The sequence below is a fragment of the Melospiza georgiana genome, chromosome 20 (assembly GCF_028018845.1).
Source record: "Melospiza georgiana isolate bMelGeo1 chromosome 20, bMelGeo1.pri, whole genome shotgun sequence".
NCBI lineage: Eukaryota > Metazoa > Chordata > Aves > Passeriformes > Passerellidae > Melospiza > Melospiza georgiana.
The window spans coordinates 3234395-3253330 of NC_080449.1; the positions used below are offsets into that span (position 1 = coordinate 3234395).

Here is an 18936-nt window from a genome sequence, read left to right on the forward strand (position 1 = left end):
TCCCGCCAGTGCCAGTGACAGGGAAGAGGAGATTCCTGGCAGTGGCAATGATGGGGAAGGGGACATTCCTGGAAGTGGCAGTGACAGGGAAGGGGACATTCCTGGCAGTGGCAGTGACAGGGAAGGGGACATTCCTGGCAGTGCCAGTGACAGGGAAGAGGAGATTCCTGGCAGTGGCAATGATGGGGTAGGGGACATTCCTGGCAGTGCCAGTGATGGGGTAGGGGACATTCCTGGAAGCAGCAGTGACAGGGAAGGGGACATTCCTGGCAGTGGCAATGACAGGGAAGGGGACATTCCTGGCAGTGCCAGTGCCAGTGACAGGGAAGAGGAGATTCCTGGCAGTGGCAGTGACAGGGAAGGGGACATTGCCGTCACGGACAGCGATGGGGAAGGGGACATTGCCATGACAGATAGTGACAGGGAAGGGGAAATGCCCTGTGATGCAAAAGAAGAGGCCTCTTGCTCTGAGAGTGACGCAGAGGAAGTGCCAGACGCTGTGATCCCTGCTGCTCCCAAGAAAATCACTTCCATTTCCTCTCCCCTGCGCGCCTTCGTCCGCCTGCGCCGGCGCTACCAGGGCCTGAAGAAAAGCCGGCTGCACTTGGAGCTGCCTCGGGAAAAGTCTGCAGAGTTTGTCCACACCAGGCTGCTCCAGAGGCAGCTGTCCCTGAGCAGAACTTCCCTGTACAACCCTTCCATGGCCTTCTTTAATCAGTCTGGCTTTGAGAGCTCCCAGTACTTCACCTTTGACACGTCTGTGGAACATTACTCGGTGAAAAAGTGCAGGCGGAAAAAGAGCCGGAGGAAATCCAGGATGGTTCTGTACCCAGATAAAACAAAAAAATACCTCCCAGCAGAGGAGAAGAGCAAGGCAAAGCGCTGCCTCCTCTTGCTCATTGCCATTATGTTCTTCCAGATTCTCAATGCAATAGAGAACCTGGATGATAACCTCCAGAAATACGACCTGGACGGTTTGGAGAAAACCATGCACCGGGAAGTGTTTGGGCAGAAGGTTGCTGTGGAAAGTATTATGGAATTACTGAAGGACTACCTGGCCACCCATGTCCACAACAAGCCTCTGGTGATCTCTCTGAACGGCCCCACGGGGGTTGGCAAGAGCCACGTTGGCTGGGTGCTGGCCAAGCACTTCCGCTCGGTCATGGACAATGACTTTGTGCTGCAGTACTTTGTGATGCACCACTGCCCCAGCGGGGTGGCTCCCCTCACCTGTGCAATAGACCTGTCCAAGAAGATTGCTGACATGGTTACCAGAGCTGAAATAGAGGAGAAGACCCCACTGTTTATTCTGGATGAGGTGGAGCTCATGTCCCCCGTCCTGCTGGACACTCTCAGCCGATTCTTTGAACCCAATCAAACCAACGAGTTCCTCAATGCCATCTACATTTTAATCAGCAATCTGGGAGGTGATGAAATCACAAAGTTCATTACCCAGAATGCATCCACTGAGCTCCTGCAGCAGCAAAGGGGAGCTGAAGAGCTGCTGAGCATCATCCAGCCAGTGCTGGCCAGGGTGCACCCTCTGTGGAAGGCTGCAGACATCATCCCCTTCGTCCTCCTGGAGAAGGCTCACGTCATAAACTGCTTCCTGGAGCAGATGAGGAGGGAGGGGCTCTATCCCGACCAGAAACACATTGAAAATTTGGCAAATCAGCTCAGTTACTACACTACAGGGGACAAGCAGTACTCCAGCATGGGCTGCAAGCAGGTTGTGGCCAAAGTCAACCTTCTGTAGGGATTTACTGCGGAGACCAAGCCCTGCTCTGGGGGTTTGCAGAGCTCTGTGCTCATGAGGAGTTTGTCTCACCAGGCTGGGCTCAAGGTGTCCTTCCTCAGCCCTGGTCCAGGCAAAGGGGTGGCAGCCTGGACAAGCTGGTCCCTGTTCTCCTCCAGAGCTTCAATTTTTTCTGATGTTCTGTGGAAAAGGAAGGGCAAAGAAGCTGCAGCCACCTCCCAGTCAGTGCAAGACTCTTCATTCCTCATTCTCATTTGGGATTCTTGTCATTAAGGAGTTTTGAGGTGGCATCAAAAGCTGCAGGACATAAATAGGGTGGAACAATCCCTGGGCCACTGCCCCTGCAGAATTTGTCACCTCCTGTGTCTCACTCTTTCCAGGCTCACAGCTCTTTGCTTCCCTTGGTCCTGGCTGGGGTGTGCAGGGCAGGGGCAGGGCTGGAGCCCTGGCCTGGGACAGTTTGTGGCTCCTGCCCCCAGATGTGCAGGCTGCCCTCCCCAGCTCCTGCATGACCACATCCTCAGAACACTTCTTGGACCTGTTCCTGAGCTGTTGCTCTTCTGAGCTCATCCCTGAGCTCACCTTTGGCACCTGCAGTGAGATTTCTGCCCTGCAGGTGTGTTTGGGCTCGCCTCAAAGGCTGCTCAGCTGTGCCAGATGGTGCAGAAATAACTCTGGATTGTTTCAGGTCTGCTGGTGACACCTCATCCTCAGAGCTCTTCTGCTTTTTGCCTCTGGGGACTCTGTGGGCAGGCATTGTCTGGAAAGCCCAAAGCAGCAATGGATGGATACTGAGCAACACACACTGGAAAAGACAGTTTGGGCTGATGGAGTGGGGATCAGGGCTTGTTCCCAGTCCTGAGAGGCCAAGGAGAGGCTTTGCCATTGAGCCCCAGGTGAGCTGTGGCCTGGGAGCAGCTTGGGAAGAGCACACAGCCATGTTTTGAGCAAAACTGAGCAGGTATTTATGGCATTGTTTTCTCAGGTTGTGGTTTTGTACAAGATTTCTACAGCTTGCTGTGAATTCCCAGACAAGAACCCCTGTGGATGTTTGCACTGGGGTTTTGATTCACCTCTCTGTAATTGTTGGTCTCCAAAGACTCTGTCACATATTCCAGCTTCCAGAGCTATTGTCAGGAATAAAACCAAACTATCCTGAATAAAAGAATTGAAAATACATTTCTTTCATTTGACTGAAATTTGGATTTCCTCCAGAATATCCTTTCTGGAGCCATGTACCCCTGGTAAACCCAATCCCAACCTTACACAGTGCAGCAGTGCCACAAGCTGGGAGCTGCACAGCTCCTCCATCCAAGCCACCTCCTAAATCCATGTGTCCTCAAAAACCAGCGTGTGGGAGCTGGGTTCCACAGCTCAGAGAGCTTAACTTAAGCAGTAAGCTGAGCTTGCTGCTAAGGCATTTGGGATGTTTTTATCCTGGATGAGAAACAGCTCAGGGACCAGGATTCCCCTCCTCCTCCAGCTGGGAGAGGGGCAGATGTTGGTTCTGATTGTCTCAACGATGTTTTGTTTATAAAAGGGAGTTTGGTCGTGCCAGAAGTCCCTGGGTTCCTCCACCCCAGCCATCACCCTGTGCAAAAGGGGAGGCTGGCTTTAAGTGGAGCTGAGCACCTCAGAGTTTGTTTCCACCCCTCTAAATCAGGGTTCCTGGCCATTCCCTGAGCCTGAGTTTCCCCGGGTGCTCTGAGCACCTTGAAGCCCTGCTGGAGCCTTTGTGTCTCACAAATTCCTCTCGGTGCACAGAGCTGGGGCTCAGGTTCCTCACCCCTCATCCCTCAGCTCTGCAGGCTCTGGTCAGACAGCACAGGAGTCCCCAGGCTGTGGAGAGGACTTTTCCTGCCAGAAGATAAAATGCAGGACTCAAATCCCAGCTCAAGGTTGTCTAGGTTGTCCCAAAGGCTTCCTCAGCTGGCAAAAGCTCTCCCTGAGTCAGGACACATCTGTGTGGTGCTGGAGCAGTGGTGGGGGCAGGCTGCTCCCTCCCTGCTGCCCACCCCGTGTCTGATCCCAGTTCAGCAGCACTGGGGTGGCTGTCACTGCTGCCTGGGACACTGCAGGTACTCTGCACCCCAGAGCCACACTGGGCTTTGGCCAAGTTTCCTTTTGCATTTGCCCTGGGGAAGGTGCAGGGTGATTCCAACAGCTCTGTAGTGGGGAGGGGGCTGTCACTGCCCAGGAGAGCAGGGATGAGGGAGAGGGGTAGGAGGGGATAGGAAATAATTCATGTTTTGAGAGCTCAGACTGTGACCCACTGGCCACTCTGGGCTGCAGCTTTCCCAGGGCTGGTTCAGGACAGGGGTTCTGTGGGCAGGAGCTCCATGTGCCCTGGTGTGTGAGTTTGGGAGGGTTTGTTTTATCTCATACAGTGGTTATGGATTGATCTCCCCCGGCAGGACCTGGGCTGGGGTTCCCAGGATGTGGGGTCTCAGCACCTCAGGACTGATGTGCAGAGTGACCGAGACCACCCTTGGGGGGCTCGGGAGTCCTGGGATGTTGCCAGAAGTGTCTGGTGGCTGGACTTTGATCCTGCACAGGAGACGACCCCTGTATGAGGATGGGAGGATTTCACTGGGGTGAATGGTGAAGGGATAAGTTAATTAGAGTGTAAAACACAGGGTTTAGGATTTCTGTACAGGGGGGTCTAAAGAAGTAAGATGGAGGAATTGGGGCGTGTCCTGTCCTTCTTCTTCTTCTTCTTGGCCTCCATCTTCTGTGGTGATGTTGGCACTTTGGGATTGGTTATTACTAAAAGTGCACTGGTTAATAAGGGTAAAAGGTATTGGGGAAAATAGGTAAATATTGTATATGTAGTTTTGAGTATAAAGATAGGTGACCGCCCCGGGGGCACTCAGTGTGCCCATGGCTGGCTGCTGTGCAGACCTCTGTTGGGCCGAGAGAAAATCTTTTAGATAAACAATTAATAAACACCGAGACCAAGAAAAAACCTGAAGTCTCTTCTCGTCCTTTGGAGCGCGGGCTGCCCAAGGCCACCCCGGGCCTTTCCAGGCCACCTAAACAGCCGAGAAACCGACACCAGGACTCCTCTGGGAATGGATGTGCTCTGTGCCTCTCCATGGACATGGCCCAGCCCCAGCCACAGGAAGGTGGGTGGGTGCACGTTCTGCAGGAGCTCTGGAGAACTTCAGCTGCCTCAGGGAAAAGAGCTTTGGATTGAAATATTCCTTAAAAGGACCTAATCCCCAGCAGCCTCCCTTCATCAAAGCCTGTCTGAGGCTGCCTCCAGAGGTGGGTGCACCTGGTGGGGCCAGCCTGGCTGCCAGGCTGAGTCCTGCAGGATCTCCCTCCCCTTGGGAAGGTGTGATGGCCCAGGAGCAGAGCTCTGTCACACAGCATCACTCCAGCCCTGCTGGGCCTGCCTGGCCCTGAGCTCCCTGGGTGCTGCCCGGGCTGTGTGCCCACCCTGCAGGACCTTGTCCTCTCTCCTGAGGCCTCTGCCCATCCCTGAGCATCTCTGATGTTGGCCCAGGGCACCTGAACCGTGTTTGCAGACAGAGGGATGCAGAGGGATCCCATCTCCACGTGCAGCAGTGATTTGTCCCTGTGTTAGGGCAAGGAAAAGCTGCTGCCAGTCCCTGCAAGGGGTTTGTTGCTTTTCCAGCTCCCATGGTTGTCACTGAACAGGTGAGGTGCCACCAGGAAAGCAGATTTTGGTCCCAGGGATGGCAGGGCTGCAGCAGAGGAGACAAGAGCAAGCACAGCCCAGGCAGGTCAGGCTGCAGCTCCTGCCAGGGTGCAGAGGGAATTTCTGCAGTGGCTTCTGAGACCTTGCAGGCCTGGAGTGAGCCCTAGAAAGGTGCAAGGAGGACAAGCACCGCCTCTTCTTGGGAAGGAGGAGGAGGGACAGGGAAATGCAGGAGTGAATGCATTACCTGTGAGCATCCTGGAGAGATGGGAGGAATTACATCCAAGGTTTTTCAAAAACAGATGTAACCATAGAATTTGGTTTCTTCTTCTCACGGGATATTCAGAGAGTTGCTGTTAATAGTTACTGGGATGAACTGGAAAGAGTTTTCCAGAGCTGGGGAAATGAAATATTCCATAAATGGTGGGAGAGCAGAGTCAGACAGAGACAGACATGGTTTGTGTGCCCATGGAATTTGGAGGGGAAGGGGAGCTGAGAGGCACCCAAACACTGCAGGAGACAGGCCTGGGATGGAAATCATGAACTGGGGGAAAGGTCTGAAAGAAGGTGCTGCAGAGGAGGGTGTGAGTGAGCAAATGCACGTTCCAGGGTGGGGAGGGTGAAGGGCTGGAAGGAAAACAAGCCTGGGGGCATCGCAGCACTCACCCTCCACAGGAGGGATAACACCCCGGGCCAGAACGGCAAACATCCCATTCAAATGTATAAATAGGTGTGCTGCATATGCAAGGGGTGAAGTAATGCCGGGCCATGCTGCAGCAGTGTGGCACCATATTTGGGCACCTCTGGGCAGGAGGGAGGGAGGGAGGGAGAGCTGGGTGCTGTGCCCCCCCAGCATCCTACCGGGAACCAGAGAGCAGGTTGGGGAGAAGTTCCAGGTTGTCCTGGTCTAGGGCAAACTTGGGAGAAAACCTCCAAAAGGGCCCCTCCAGAAAGCAAACCCACATGGCTTCTCCCCCCAGACGGTTTGGGAAGGATTCCTTGGAGAGAAGTGGAAAGAAGCTGTTTGTTGAACAGGCACAGCACCCCCAGCACACAGAATGAACAATACCAGCTGACACCACTCTGTCACCGCTCTGAAAAAGATGACAAATTCAGAAAGTCTCTCTTGGGGGTGGCCACTCTGTTCTCAGTCCCTCCTGTGCTGGGGCAGCTGCTGCAGCCACAAGGTGCAAACTCTCGGTGTTCCCAGGGCCCAGTCCAAAGCAGGTCTGAGTGATTTCAAAAAAGGGAAGGAGAAACAGTCCAGGGAAAATTCAGTTTAGCTAAGCAATCTAAACTAACTAATGAGCAGAAGCAAAAAGCAAGAGCAAAGCAAAAAGCAAAAGCAGCACCATGCACTGCCCTGTCTCTGTGTCCCACCAGGCTGATAAGAAACCAGAACAAAACTTTCACTCTTCAGAGCCAGTCTTGAAGGCACAGAACAGATATCCAGCATAGACAGAACACATGGATGGGGATACAAGCATCATAATGCCACCCTAGGACACAGGTGAAGCACGATAAAAGCTTTCAAACATGCAAAACACGGACAGAAAGGAGACAGCGGTGCTCGGTTCTCCCAGCCCTCCCTGGGCAGGGTGTGGAGCTGGCCCTGGAGAGGGAGGTTTATGTAAAACTTTGGGGAAATTGCTGCAGCTGTGGAAGTGCAGCTCATTTTCCTAACACTTACAACTACCCTTTTAACCCCTTTTACAATATAATAACCAAACTAACACTACAGGTTTAATGATCTATCAACTATTTTACAACAGTTTTTAACTTATTTTTAACAGTGGCACTGAGGGTGGTTTGGGCAGAGACAGAGCTCTGCTCAGGGCTCTCAGGAGCTCCCACTCTGCCTGTTCTGTGTCTCCCCTCCAGCTGGAGCTCTCCCCTGCCCAGCCCTGAGCTGCACCAGTGTAACATCATTCCTCTGTAAGAGATGTGCTCAGCTCCTAAAACATCTGCATTGGGTGCAAAGTTTCGGGCAGCTGCATCTGAGACCTGCCAGGGTGGTGAGATCAGTGCTCAGATGGGTTGGTTCCAGGTGGGATGGGTGGGAGGGAAAGCAGCCAGCACTGAAACCTGAGTGTGCAGATTCATGATGTCATGAGCTAATCTGGAAAGTCCTTTGCTTCCCCTTGACACTTTCTCCTCATCAATTCAGTTTATTGGTGCATATTAGGTGTTATTTCAGGGTCTTTATGCAGAGCTGCCTCAGGGGGCTTGGAGCCACCCCCAGATGTGCCTGCAGGAGGAGCAGCCCTGCCCAGCTCAGTTTGTGCTCTCCAGTTGCAGATGTGGAGCTGGTGGTCCCTCCCTGGGCAGGGTGGGATGTGACACCAGCTCTGGAGGTCACAGCAGAGCCCTCACAGCTCCCTGCAGGACACAAACAGTCCAGGATCTCCCGTGGATGCTAATTTGAGTTTTGTGCTTCCTGTGATGTCTTATCAGTTGATCCCTCAGGCTGGAATTCAGCTGCTCTAATTTTGGTAACCTGAGGAAGCCTGAGTAAGTCTGCCTGGGATTTCCCCATCCCTGCCTGCTGCAAAAAGCCTGTCCAGGAACCCAGGCCTGGGAAAAGATCTCCTGGAAAACCTCCCCTGAGGTGAGTGGACATTTTTGTGGCCAGCAAGAGATATGTGAAAGAATGTAAAGCATTAATTGCAGCCAAACCTTTTGTTTTCACCTGTACCTTGCTCCTATTGAATGTTCCTCACTGTCCAAAAGCTCTCCCTCAAACCAGACCCATGTGGTATCTTCCCTGTTCTGAGTGAAAAAAAAAAAAAAAAAGTTAAAAAAAATTCCAAATCCTGCAAAAAGACATTCCCAGAACTCATGGTTTCCAGGCTGAAACCAGGGACTCCTGTGTTGCACTCCCACCCAGCCACGTCCAGCTGCCAGGCTCTCCAAGGCTGGGCTGCAGGGGTTTGTGCCCTCTCAGCTGGCACCACCTGGTGTTTTTATCTGTGCTTTTCCTCACACATCAAACCAACTGCCCAGCTCCTCCTGAGGTGATTTCATGTGGAATCAAAGTCCCTGAGCCTTGCTCTGCCTTCTCTGAGGGCCTGCACCTCCCTGGGTGCCTTGGGTGCCTTGGAAAGTCACCTCTGAGCTTCTCCTTCCAGGCTAAGCTGCTCCTTGGCTTCAAGGTTGCTGCTGCTCTGTCCAAGTGAAGAAGTGCCTTGGGTGACCTCCAGCTGTTGTGGATGATGGAATGAGCATTTCTGCCCCTCCCTGCAGATCCTGCAGCTCAGACAGCACAAACAGCTCTGCATTCCTGGGAGCCTCGAGGTCAGGACACGATGCTGAGCGCTGCAGAACTCCCCGGCCTGATGTGACCTGGTGTCCTCAGCTCCATCTGTGCGTGGCCTCTGTCACTTCCAGCACTCCTTGGTGCTTCCTTCTGCCAAACACCCAGCACTCCCAGCTCTGAGTGCTGCTCCCAATGCAGCCACAGCTCTGTTTTTGTCTTTGGTGAAAAGCACTGAGGTCTCTGGGTGAGAAAGGGTGGATGAAATTCAAAGCTTTCCATCCAGCTCAACAGGTGTTTCTGTTTCTCCTTGCTCCTGGTGGGCAGATCTGCTGCCTGCAGGGCTGATTCATCTCCTCACCTGAGGAGGATGCAGTGACCTGCATGGACAAGCTCAGCTGGGAGTTATAAATACATCCCTGTGTTACACTGGCATGGCAGGAGTGGGTAACAGGGGGTGGAAATAGGAACAGGATTTGTCCCTGCAGGTCACCCCCCTCTTCCTGGGGCTGCCTCTGAGGCTGGGTCTGTACTTGCCTCCCTCCAGCTGGGGGTTGGGCAATGCTGGGAGATGGATGAGGGAGAGAGGGGTGGAACTTCACTGGAAACCTCTACGTGATGATCAGCAGTGATGCCACTGGTGCCAAACCAAACCAAACCTGGGTGCTGCAGGAGCTGTCTGGTGACTGCACCAGGGTGACACAGCCCAGGGGATGGGACAACTGGAACAAGCTGATTTGATCTGTCTTCCTCCTTGGATATGATCCTGATTGAAATAAAGAGAGATGAGTGTAAGAGCAAATCTTTGGGTTTCATCTTTAACATCCACCCAACGCCCAGGTGATATTTGGGGCAGTGCCTGTGGCACTTTCTCCTGGCCTGAAGCCCCGTGGTGGGAGGATGTGACCAATCCCCAGCCTGAGTCACTCAGTGCAGGGCCCAGGCTGGGTCTGAGGGCTCAGACACCACAGGCACAGCAGCAGCAATGCACATGAGTTATTCCTTCATTGTGAGCTCCTTTTAAACCACTTTTAATGTGCCCTGGTGCTGCCTGACAATGCTTCACCTGTCCAGACAGGGGTGGGCAGTGCCATGGTCACTGAGGGCAGTGCTTGTCACCAGGGCTGAGGGATGGGATGAGCCACTGCACCCCTCTCCAAGCAGACTGTGACCCCTGAGGCTGCCTGGGCCAATTCTTTACATCTTAGGAGCTGCCTTGCCATGAGTGGGGGATTTTGGAAGCAGCAGTTGTTTTCTCCCAGCCCTCTGGACTTTGCTTTGTAGAGGAGAGGGAGAAAAAGGTTACAAAAAAAACCACTAAAGTGCTGTCTGTGAGCCCTGGCTGTGCCTCAGGTTTGAGCACTCACCTGGGCAGCACCAGGCAGAGCCCTGAGGAAGGATTTTACAGCAATTGCCTTGAGGGGAGCCCCAGGCTCCAGCTCCAGGACTGGATGGGGATTGGGGGTGATGGCAAAAGCCACCAGCAGTGCTGCCACACGGAATTAATGTCCTGGGTGGCACATTCCTACAAAAGGGGTCCCATGTACTGCAGTCACAGTGTCAGTTATTTTATTTTGGCCTGAGTTTCCATGAAATAAGCCTGAAGAGTGAGAGTTCTGCTGCAGGTGACACAGGGGTGATTTACAGGGAGCGCAGGGTTTGTGCCTTGTGACCCAAAGCCAGCATCATTTTGGTCTTCCCAGAAGCAGAAAGCAAGAAATGTTAGGGAGCCCAAAGGGCAAGAGGAGATGTCAAAGTTGTTAAATTGTCAAAAGATAGTTTTAAAATTGGAATTTTTGCCCTTTGCTGCTCTGTGATGGCTTAAGGCTGCCTAAAAGACCTGGGAATGATCAAGCTCTATTTATCTGATCTGGTGAAAGGTGTCTCTGCCCACAGCAGTGAGGTTGGAACCAGATCTTTAGGGCCCATTCCAACCCAAACCATTCCAGGATTTTATGATTCTGTTGTTTGATTTTGCAGTAGCCATCCAGAGATGATTGCCCAGGGTCTTTTTACAGAAATCCATCATTCCCTCCTCTCAAGGTGGCCCACAATGACCAGGACACAGGAAGTTTGCAGCTGAATCTTCCAAACTCATGACAAAGACCTAAAAGATCTTTTGCCCTTTCCAGCAGGTTTGTGGGCACTCAGCCCTTTCAGGCTCTGTTTAGTCATTACAAGGCACAAAGAATCTGAATGTGAGTGCTGGTTTTTTCCTTTTCTGGGCATATCTGAGCTGGAGCTTGCCAGAGCAAGTGCTGAGGTTGCTCATTTTTCTGGGGCAGAGTGCTGAGATTGCACAGGGTCAGGACAGAAGCTGCAGTCTCCCCTCTCCATCCCTGCAGCTCAAGGCTGGGGTTGCTGCTGGATGGGGTGGGAAGGCAGGGACAGCACAGCCACCCTCAGATTCTGTTCTTTACAGCAAATACATGAATTTCAATGAAGGACACACTCCCAAAAGCACTGAAACGTCTCGAGGCAAAGCCTTGTGGTAGACAGTGGTAATAGAGGAGGAGAAAACTTGGATGTGCCCTCCGAGTGCTGTGAGCAGAGTGCCCCCGGGCAGATGCTGGGCTGATAGGGGCTGCTGGGGTACGCACATTCCTGAGCGATTTCCGAGCCCGCTGAGCTCCTCCCATCACACTTCACTCATCAAAGTGAGTATTTATAGCACAGGTAGAGCAGGGGAGAGTCAAACAGGAGCTCCCTAGAAAGATGCATAAATCACTCCAAGAGTTCAGCTCTGGGCCTCTGCATTTTTTGCTTTAATGAGAGTGAATAAAAACTCTGGTGGTATTATTAATATTTCTTAATATTATTTCAGCAATCTGGTTTTTGCATTTAGAAACTCTTTGAGTTATTTCCACAGAGTTCTCCCAGCTCTCAGATCTACACCTGCAGACTGCTAAGGACATGCTGCCTTACACCAGAGAAAACATTTTCTCCAGCACAGATCTGCTGAAAAACAATTCAGAAAATCTGTCTGGGCCAGTCTTTGCTGCCCAGGCTGTCAGGAGACCTTCAGGCATCTCCACAAAGCGCAGGAAAGCCAGGAAGGTGCTGTACCCAGCCCACGTGAGGAAATACTTGCCACGTGAAAAGAAAGATCCGGTCAAGCGGTGGCTGCTCCTCTGTGCTGGCATCATCCTCATCCAGGTGTTAATTGAGGCTCCTGAGCAGGAGAGGCCGCCTGGGGGGCAGAGCCCTGCTGAGAAACTGCCCTGGGCAGCAGCAGCATCACCTCAGAGAGCTGCTGGGCTGGCACAGAACTGCTCCAGAGAGCATCCAGGTACTGCAGGAACCATCTCAGAGAGCACTGAGCTCCTGCAGGAACCATCTCAGAGAACACCCAGCTCCTGCAGAACCATCTCAGAGAGCATTGAGCTACTGCAGAACACCCAGCTGCTGCAGGAGCCATCTCAGAGAGCATCGAGCTCCTGCAGAACCATCTCAGAGAGCACCCAGATACTGCAGAACACCCAGCTCCTGCAGGAACTATCTCAGAGAGGAGTGAGCTACTGTAAGAACCATCTCAGAGAACACTCAGCTCCTGCAGAACCATCTCAGAGAGGAGTGAGCTACTGCAAGAACCATCTCAGAGAACACTGAGCTCCTTCAGGAACCATCTCAGAGAGCACTGAGCTCCTGCAGGAACCATCTCAGAGAGCACCCAGATACTGCAGAACACCCAGCTCCTGCAGGAACCATCTCAGAGAGCACCCAAATTCTGCAGGAACCATCTCAGCACTGAGCTCCTGCAGGAACCATCTCAGAGAGGAGTGAACTACTGTAAGAACCATCTCAGAGAACACTCAGCTCCTGCAGAACCATCTCAGAGAGGACTGAGCTACTGCAGAGCACTCAGCTCCTGCAGAACCATCTCAGAGAGCACCCAGCTGCTTCAGGAACCATCTCAGAGAGCACTGAGCTCCTGCAGGAACCATCTCAGCACTGAGCTCCTGCAGGAACCATCTCAGAGAGCAGCCAGATACTGCAGAACACCCAGCTCCTGCAGGAACCATCTCAGCACTCAGCTGCTGCAGGAACCATCTCAGAGAGCACCCAAATTCTGCAGGAACTATCTCAGCATTGAGCTCCTGCAGGAACCATCTCAGAGAGCACCCAGCTACTGCAGGAACCATCTCAGAGAGCACCCAGCTCCTGCAGGAACCATCTCCCCTGCAGCTCCAGGGCACCAGGCACAGCTGCTGTGCCACAGCGAGCCTGGAGCCATCCCAATGCTGCCTGCAGGGCCAGCTCCTCCTGGGCACAGCTGCCCTGGCCCTGTACACTGGCTGAGGGCTCCTACAAATCATCTGTGAGCTCCTGCACATCATCTCTGGGCTCCTGCACATGGGCTGGTGGCTCCTGCAGCCCTCCCAGGGACACTGTGACTCTGCTCAGTGCCACAGGCCAGCAGTGGCCACCAGAGGTGTTGATGAAAGCCCAGCAGCAAGAGCTGGGCAGTTTTTCCTGCTGATTTGGTGGTGACTGTGATTAGAGACTGTGGTTTCCACCAGCTGCAGGAATTAGAGTTACCCTCCTGGCGGGGTTTGGGCTGTGCTGACCTGCCTGGCACTGCTGCATGACCTGTATTTTCATGTTGTAATTTGGTGTCAGCTGTCAGGAGTTAAAACAGAGTAGCTGAGCTCTCAAACAGAGAGCAAAGCTCCCCTTCACTGTTCTGCCTCGGTAACACTAAGAATAAACTGCTAAATTCTGATTTTCAGAGTGTTTTTTACAATGTAGATTTTAAAATTAAGATTTTTCTGGCCATCCTAGGGAAATCAATCTGTCCAAGCAGGAAGGACAGTGGGGTGGGAGCCATGGCATGGCCTGGACTGAGGCACTGGGAGAGATCCATCAGCCTGGGGTGGATGATATGGCTCTAGTTGGGGACATGGGGCAGCACATGAACCCAACACTGGGAGAAACCTGGGAGATCCCTAAAACCCTGGACGTGCTGAGAAAAAGGGTTGATGGAGGGGTGGTTGAACTAGAAATGACCAGTGGTTCCCTTCTCACCCAGTTCCACCATTTATTCCTGTGTTGGGCAGGGGGTTCTGGGTGGTTCTATGCACAAAACACAGGATTGTCCCAGTTCCAGGGCAGTGCAGGTGTGGGGTTTTGGGGAGACAGGGATGATCTGTGGGAGCTGCACAGCAAGGGCAGCTCAGGCTGGGGCAGCTGCCTCAGGAGTGAAGAAATCTGGGAAAAGAGAGGGAGCCAGGAGTGAAGCAATCTGGCTCAGGAGCTGCTCCTCGGGGCTCCTTGCAGGAAATGCAGAGGGCAGGATTTCCAGGGGATGGTAATTTCAGCTGGGCTGTGTTATCAGACAGCCCCTGGGGCTGGGGTTCAGCTGCCTTAATTTGGGCATCCTGAGCAAAGGCTGAGTGAGGCCTCCTGGCATTTCCCCAGCCCAGGCTCTGGGAAGAGGCTGCCTGGGGAAAGGCCCATGAAACCCCTTCTCCCAGCCATGCCAGACTCATGTCTGTCATGTATCAGGGCTTCCCCATGAAATTCATCCCCAAACACACCAGGTTGTGTCTGTGCAGCCCAAGCTTTGCCCTCCAGCTCTCCAGCCCAACCCTCCACTCTGCAGAACAGCTCCAAACCTCTGCCAGGTTGCTCAGAGCTGTGTCCAGCCCAGCTCTTAAAATCCCCAAGCCTGGAATCTCACCACCTCCCTGGCCAATCTCTTACACTGGCCTGGGATTCAATTCCAATTGATTCCACACCACATGGTGACAGAGCTGGTGGGCCTCACCCAGCTGCTCACTGAGCAGTGTCCCAGAGAGCAGGTGTTTTCTTGGGAACAAGCAGTTATTTCCTCAGGTCTGGATAAAACCAGGACTCAGAGGTTTTGTGGTGCCCCACAGCAGGCAGGTGTGAGTCAGGGATGGAGGAAAATGGTGGCACAGGCAGTGATTGCACAGGAGGGGTGGCAAAGCTGAATGCAGCACTGCAAGGAGAGCAGGGGGCTGCTGCAGCCCACGGTGAACAAAGAGACCTGTTTGCCAAAAAAAATCCCCAAACAAACAAAAACAAACAAACAGAAACACTCTCCAATCCCTCCAAAAATAACCCCACAAAAAACCAAACCAAACAAACAAACAAAAAAAAAAACAACCAAAACCCCACCCCAAAAAAACCAACCAAACAAAAAAAAGAACACAACCAAAAAAAAAAAAAAAAAAAAAAAAACCGAAAACCTCCCAAAAAATTCTACTGGGAAAAAAAAAATATAAAAGCCAAGGCACTATCTGGATTAAGGAGCACCTGGTACACAACTTCTGCAAGTGGTGATTCAGGATGAGCCCTTTAGAGGATCTCCTTTGTGTAATGAGGGGAGAACGCACAAACACAAGGAAGGATTGTGAAGTTTTGTAAAATTCAGAATATATAAATGATGTTGGAAATAGGAAGAACTTTTAGCAATGGTGCTGGTGTTGAGGTCTCTCAAAGGCAAGGTCTTTCCCCAAGCCCAGCACCTGCAGAAGCATCACGAGAGGGCAGCAGAGACAGAGCTGAGCAGGACACGCAGGCAGGGCCGGCAGGGCTCCAGACACCCAATCTGAACTGCCATGGCCCAGGTACAAAGCATTGCTGAGGATGCTGCAGAGGAAACCAGAATCTGTCAAAATAAATGAGTGTGCTGGGGCATAACTCAGCAGAATAGACACAGATCCCTTAAATAGAACATCCCCCATCCCTGGGTTCCATAGGTGGGAGGTTTTATTGTTCAAACATGGTGAGATGGTGAGCTGGGGTAAAGCACAGGCTGCCTTCACCAGCTGCCAGACACTGAGAGCTGAACAAAACCTCCAAAAATATATTTCAGACCTGGGAACTGGGATGAGCTCGATAGAAATGGCACATTTACAGCCAGCCTATTGCATGAATAGATGCGATAGACTGGTTCGGGTGGTTCCTGTCATGACCAGCCCCTCCTCCTGGCTGTTACATTTCTGTTTGCCACAAGATTTGCTTTTGGCAGGGTGCAGCAGGGCCAGGACAGCTCGGGTGAGGGCAGGAGTGAAGAAACTGCTGGGAGCTCACATCCCTGTCCACAGCTCCGTGCTGGCAGCGAGCCCATCCCATCCCATCCCATCCCATCCCATCCCATCCCATCCCATCCCATCCCATCCCATCCCATCCCATCCCATCCCATCCCAGCCCATCCCAGCCCTGCCCAGCCCTGCTGCAGCTTCTCCCAGCCCTGTGCATCACCCAGGCCATTCAGAGACATGTCCCAGCTGCAGTTGAGTGCACAGGGGCTGAGGCAGCCCCAGGATGGCTTTGGGAGCCATGGGATGCCCTGGAAGGATGAGGCACCTGTGCTGCACCCCGCACGGCAAAGCCCTGTATCCAAACAGGCTCTGTGGCAGGGACATGCCAGGACTCATTCCCAGCCCTGCTCAAGGCTTTGGCTCCTGTCCCTTCTCTGTGGAGGAAGCCCTTTGTACCCCAGTGGCCTCCACTCCCACATGGGCTCAAAACTTGTTTCCCTCCTTCCTCCTCTCCAGAGCTCCCAGTTCCCTGTTCTGTGCTCCAGAGCGTTTCCAATCGGTGCCACAGCCCCTTCTTGCCTCACACATCCCCTCCCTCCAACCTTTTTCCTGGTCTCCTTAGGCCACCTCAGACCCCTCATCCTGCTGCCGGAGCCCCCCAGCCCTGGGCACAGAGACCTTGGCTCCAGCACATGTCCCTGCTGGTAAAACCCCTTGGCCTTTAAGCAAACAGCATCACACAGATGTGTGCTGGGAGCAGCCCTGGGACATTCCCACCTGGAGCCACCCCTGGCGAGGGTGAGGAAAGCAATACCCCAAAGCCAGGCCAGGGACCATTCTGGGAGATTGCCATTACATGTGATCACCTTTGTGACCCAGCAGTGTCCCCACGAGTGGCTTAATTTAGAACTAAAGATGTGTCCTACACTGGAGATCCTAATATTGGCTTAGATTTGATATCAAGAAAAATTTGTTCTTCTCTGAAAGGATGGTCAGGGATTCAGACTTGCTGCCCAGAGCTGATGTCACCATCCTTGTTCAAAAAATGTGTAGGTGTGGTACTTGGGGACATAGTTTAGTGGTGAGCACAGTGGTGCTGGGTTAATGGTTGATTTTGGAGGGGTTTTCCACCCTTGATGTTTGTGATGATGATTCTGTGCAGCAGCCCAGAGTTGCTCCTAAAGGGCACCTTGCTCCATATCTCACTAATCCTACAACAGGAACCCCTGACTGCCCCCATGCCCATCCAGACTGGACCTGGAGCTGCTCAGCAGTTTTTCCCAGGGAGATGTGAGAAGATTTTGCACACCCTCATTAGCAGAGGAAGCTCTGAGGCAGCTTCTTGACTCTCCATCAAACATAGGAGCCAGTTCCCTTCCCCTCCTGCCACACAAGGGCACCAGAGCTGCTCCCTGTGGGTGTGTTGTAATTTCCCATGGGAATTACAAACACAGCTGCTTTCTTCAGGGGTGTGTTTCACCCCCTGGCTCACTCCCAGCTGCGCTGCTGATGTCTCAGGAGCATCATGGAGAACATATTAAAGTGTTTCTTCATTGCTTTGCCTCACCTAGATATTACATGCTGCTCTACTCCCTTGCACAGCTGGCTGTCTGAAAGGGGAGGCTGAAAATGCTGCTGTAAATAAGGCTTAGAGAGGAGACAACAGCCAGGGGAAATGATAAGAATGCAATAAATCAATGAGCAACCCAGTGAAGACATTGCAGGGTCTGTGCCTCTCTTTGCCTCGTAGCAGCAAAGAGCCACTTGACAGACTTAAAAGCCATAGTATTGAAAACTGGTTTGTGTACACTTATATTGCAAAAAAGGAGTTCAAATTCTTTATGGGAGACAGAAAGTTTGGTTGTTATGACCACAAGATTACCTGAAAACCCAGGGTTTCTGCTTCCAGGAGCAAAACAATGTTCTTTAATGTTATTTGCTGTCAAATAGTATCTTCAAAAAGTCCACCTACTCTACACCCGAGGGTGTGTAGCTCCATCCAGCTGGTTGCTGGCCTAATGCTTTGGCTCTGTTTTCACCTGGTGTACTGGAAACCTCTGAGCACACCTATTCCCCAGTAACTGGAATTTCCTTCCTTCCCCTTCTCCTGCTTGGGAGAATTTCCCTCTGCTTCTGCTTGCTTTGGTTTGTTCTTGGTCACAAGTCTGGACAGCTCCAGGGAAGGGCCATCTCCCCTGGCAGCAGCACAGAAAGAGGATGGAACCCCAAAATTTGATGAGAGGCTGCTGTAATGGAGGCCCTGGTCATCCTCAGGGGCCACCACCAGCATGTGCCAGTGCTGGCCAACAACACCAAGAGCCACCTTGGCTTTGGTGATGGGACCCTTGTGGGTGTGGTGGTCACCTGGGCTGGGTGGCAGGGACTGGGCACCAAAGGGGACTCAGGGACAGGGCAGTGACCTGAGGTGTAAGGGGGAAGAGGGAGACATGGCAGGGCTGAAAATAAAGGAAATAACCTGGGAATGTGACAGGGGACACAGCACAGCCCTGGGGCAGGGGTGGTGACCTGGGAACATGGAGGCACACAGGGGCCACAGATCAGCCCTGAGACACCTGGGATGCAGCAGGGCCCTGGGAAATGTGGGGACACAGAGTGACGGTGAGGCACATGGAGGGGGACATGAAGGAGCCGTGAGGCACATGGGGGGCAGTGAGGCACACGGGGGGACAGTGAGGCATATGAGAGGACAGTGAGGCACATGAGGGGACAGTGAGGCGCATGGGGGGACAGTGAGGCATATGAGGGGACAGTGAGACACATGAGGGGACAGTGAGGCGCATGGGGGGACAGTGAGGCACATGGGGGGACAGTGAGGCACATGGGGGGACAGTGATGCACATGGGGGGATAGTGATGCACATGAGGGGACAGTGAGGCACATGGGGGGACAGTGAGGCATATGAGGGGACAGTGATGCACATGGGGGGATAGTGATGCACATGAGGGGACAGTGAGGCACATGAGGGGACATTGAGGCGCATGGGGGGACAGTGATGCACATGAGGGACAGTGATTCACACAAGGGGACAGTGAGGCACATGGGGGGACAGCCATCCCACAGCGTGCACAGGGGCGTGAGTGCACAGCCGTGATGCACGGGGCACATGGAGGGACTGCGATGCACAAGGACCATGGATGCACAACCCCAGTGCTTGGGGGACCTGAAAGGACTCTGATGGACAGGGGATATGGCTGCACAGCCCTGGGACACAGGGGACATGGAAGGACTCCAA

The 18936-nt window shown here is 52.9% G+C and overlaps 1 protein-coding gene across 1 annotated transcript; it reads left to right on the forward strand.

Moving 5' to 3' along the window:
• The first annotated feature begins 255 nt into the window (after positions 1 to 255).
• On the forward strand, positions 256 to 2877 carry TOR4A (torsin family 4 member A). The gene has a single exon (XM_058038408.1). The coding sequence runs from the start codon at positions 407 to 409 to the stop codon at positions 1754 to 1756; it is 1350 nt and encodes a 449-aa protein (XP_057894391.1). The 5' UTR covers positions 256 to 406; the 3' UTR covers positions 1757 to 2877.
• The last annotated feature ends 16059 nt before the right edge of the window (positions 2878 to 18936 follow it).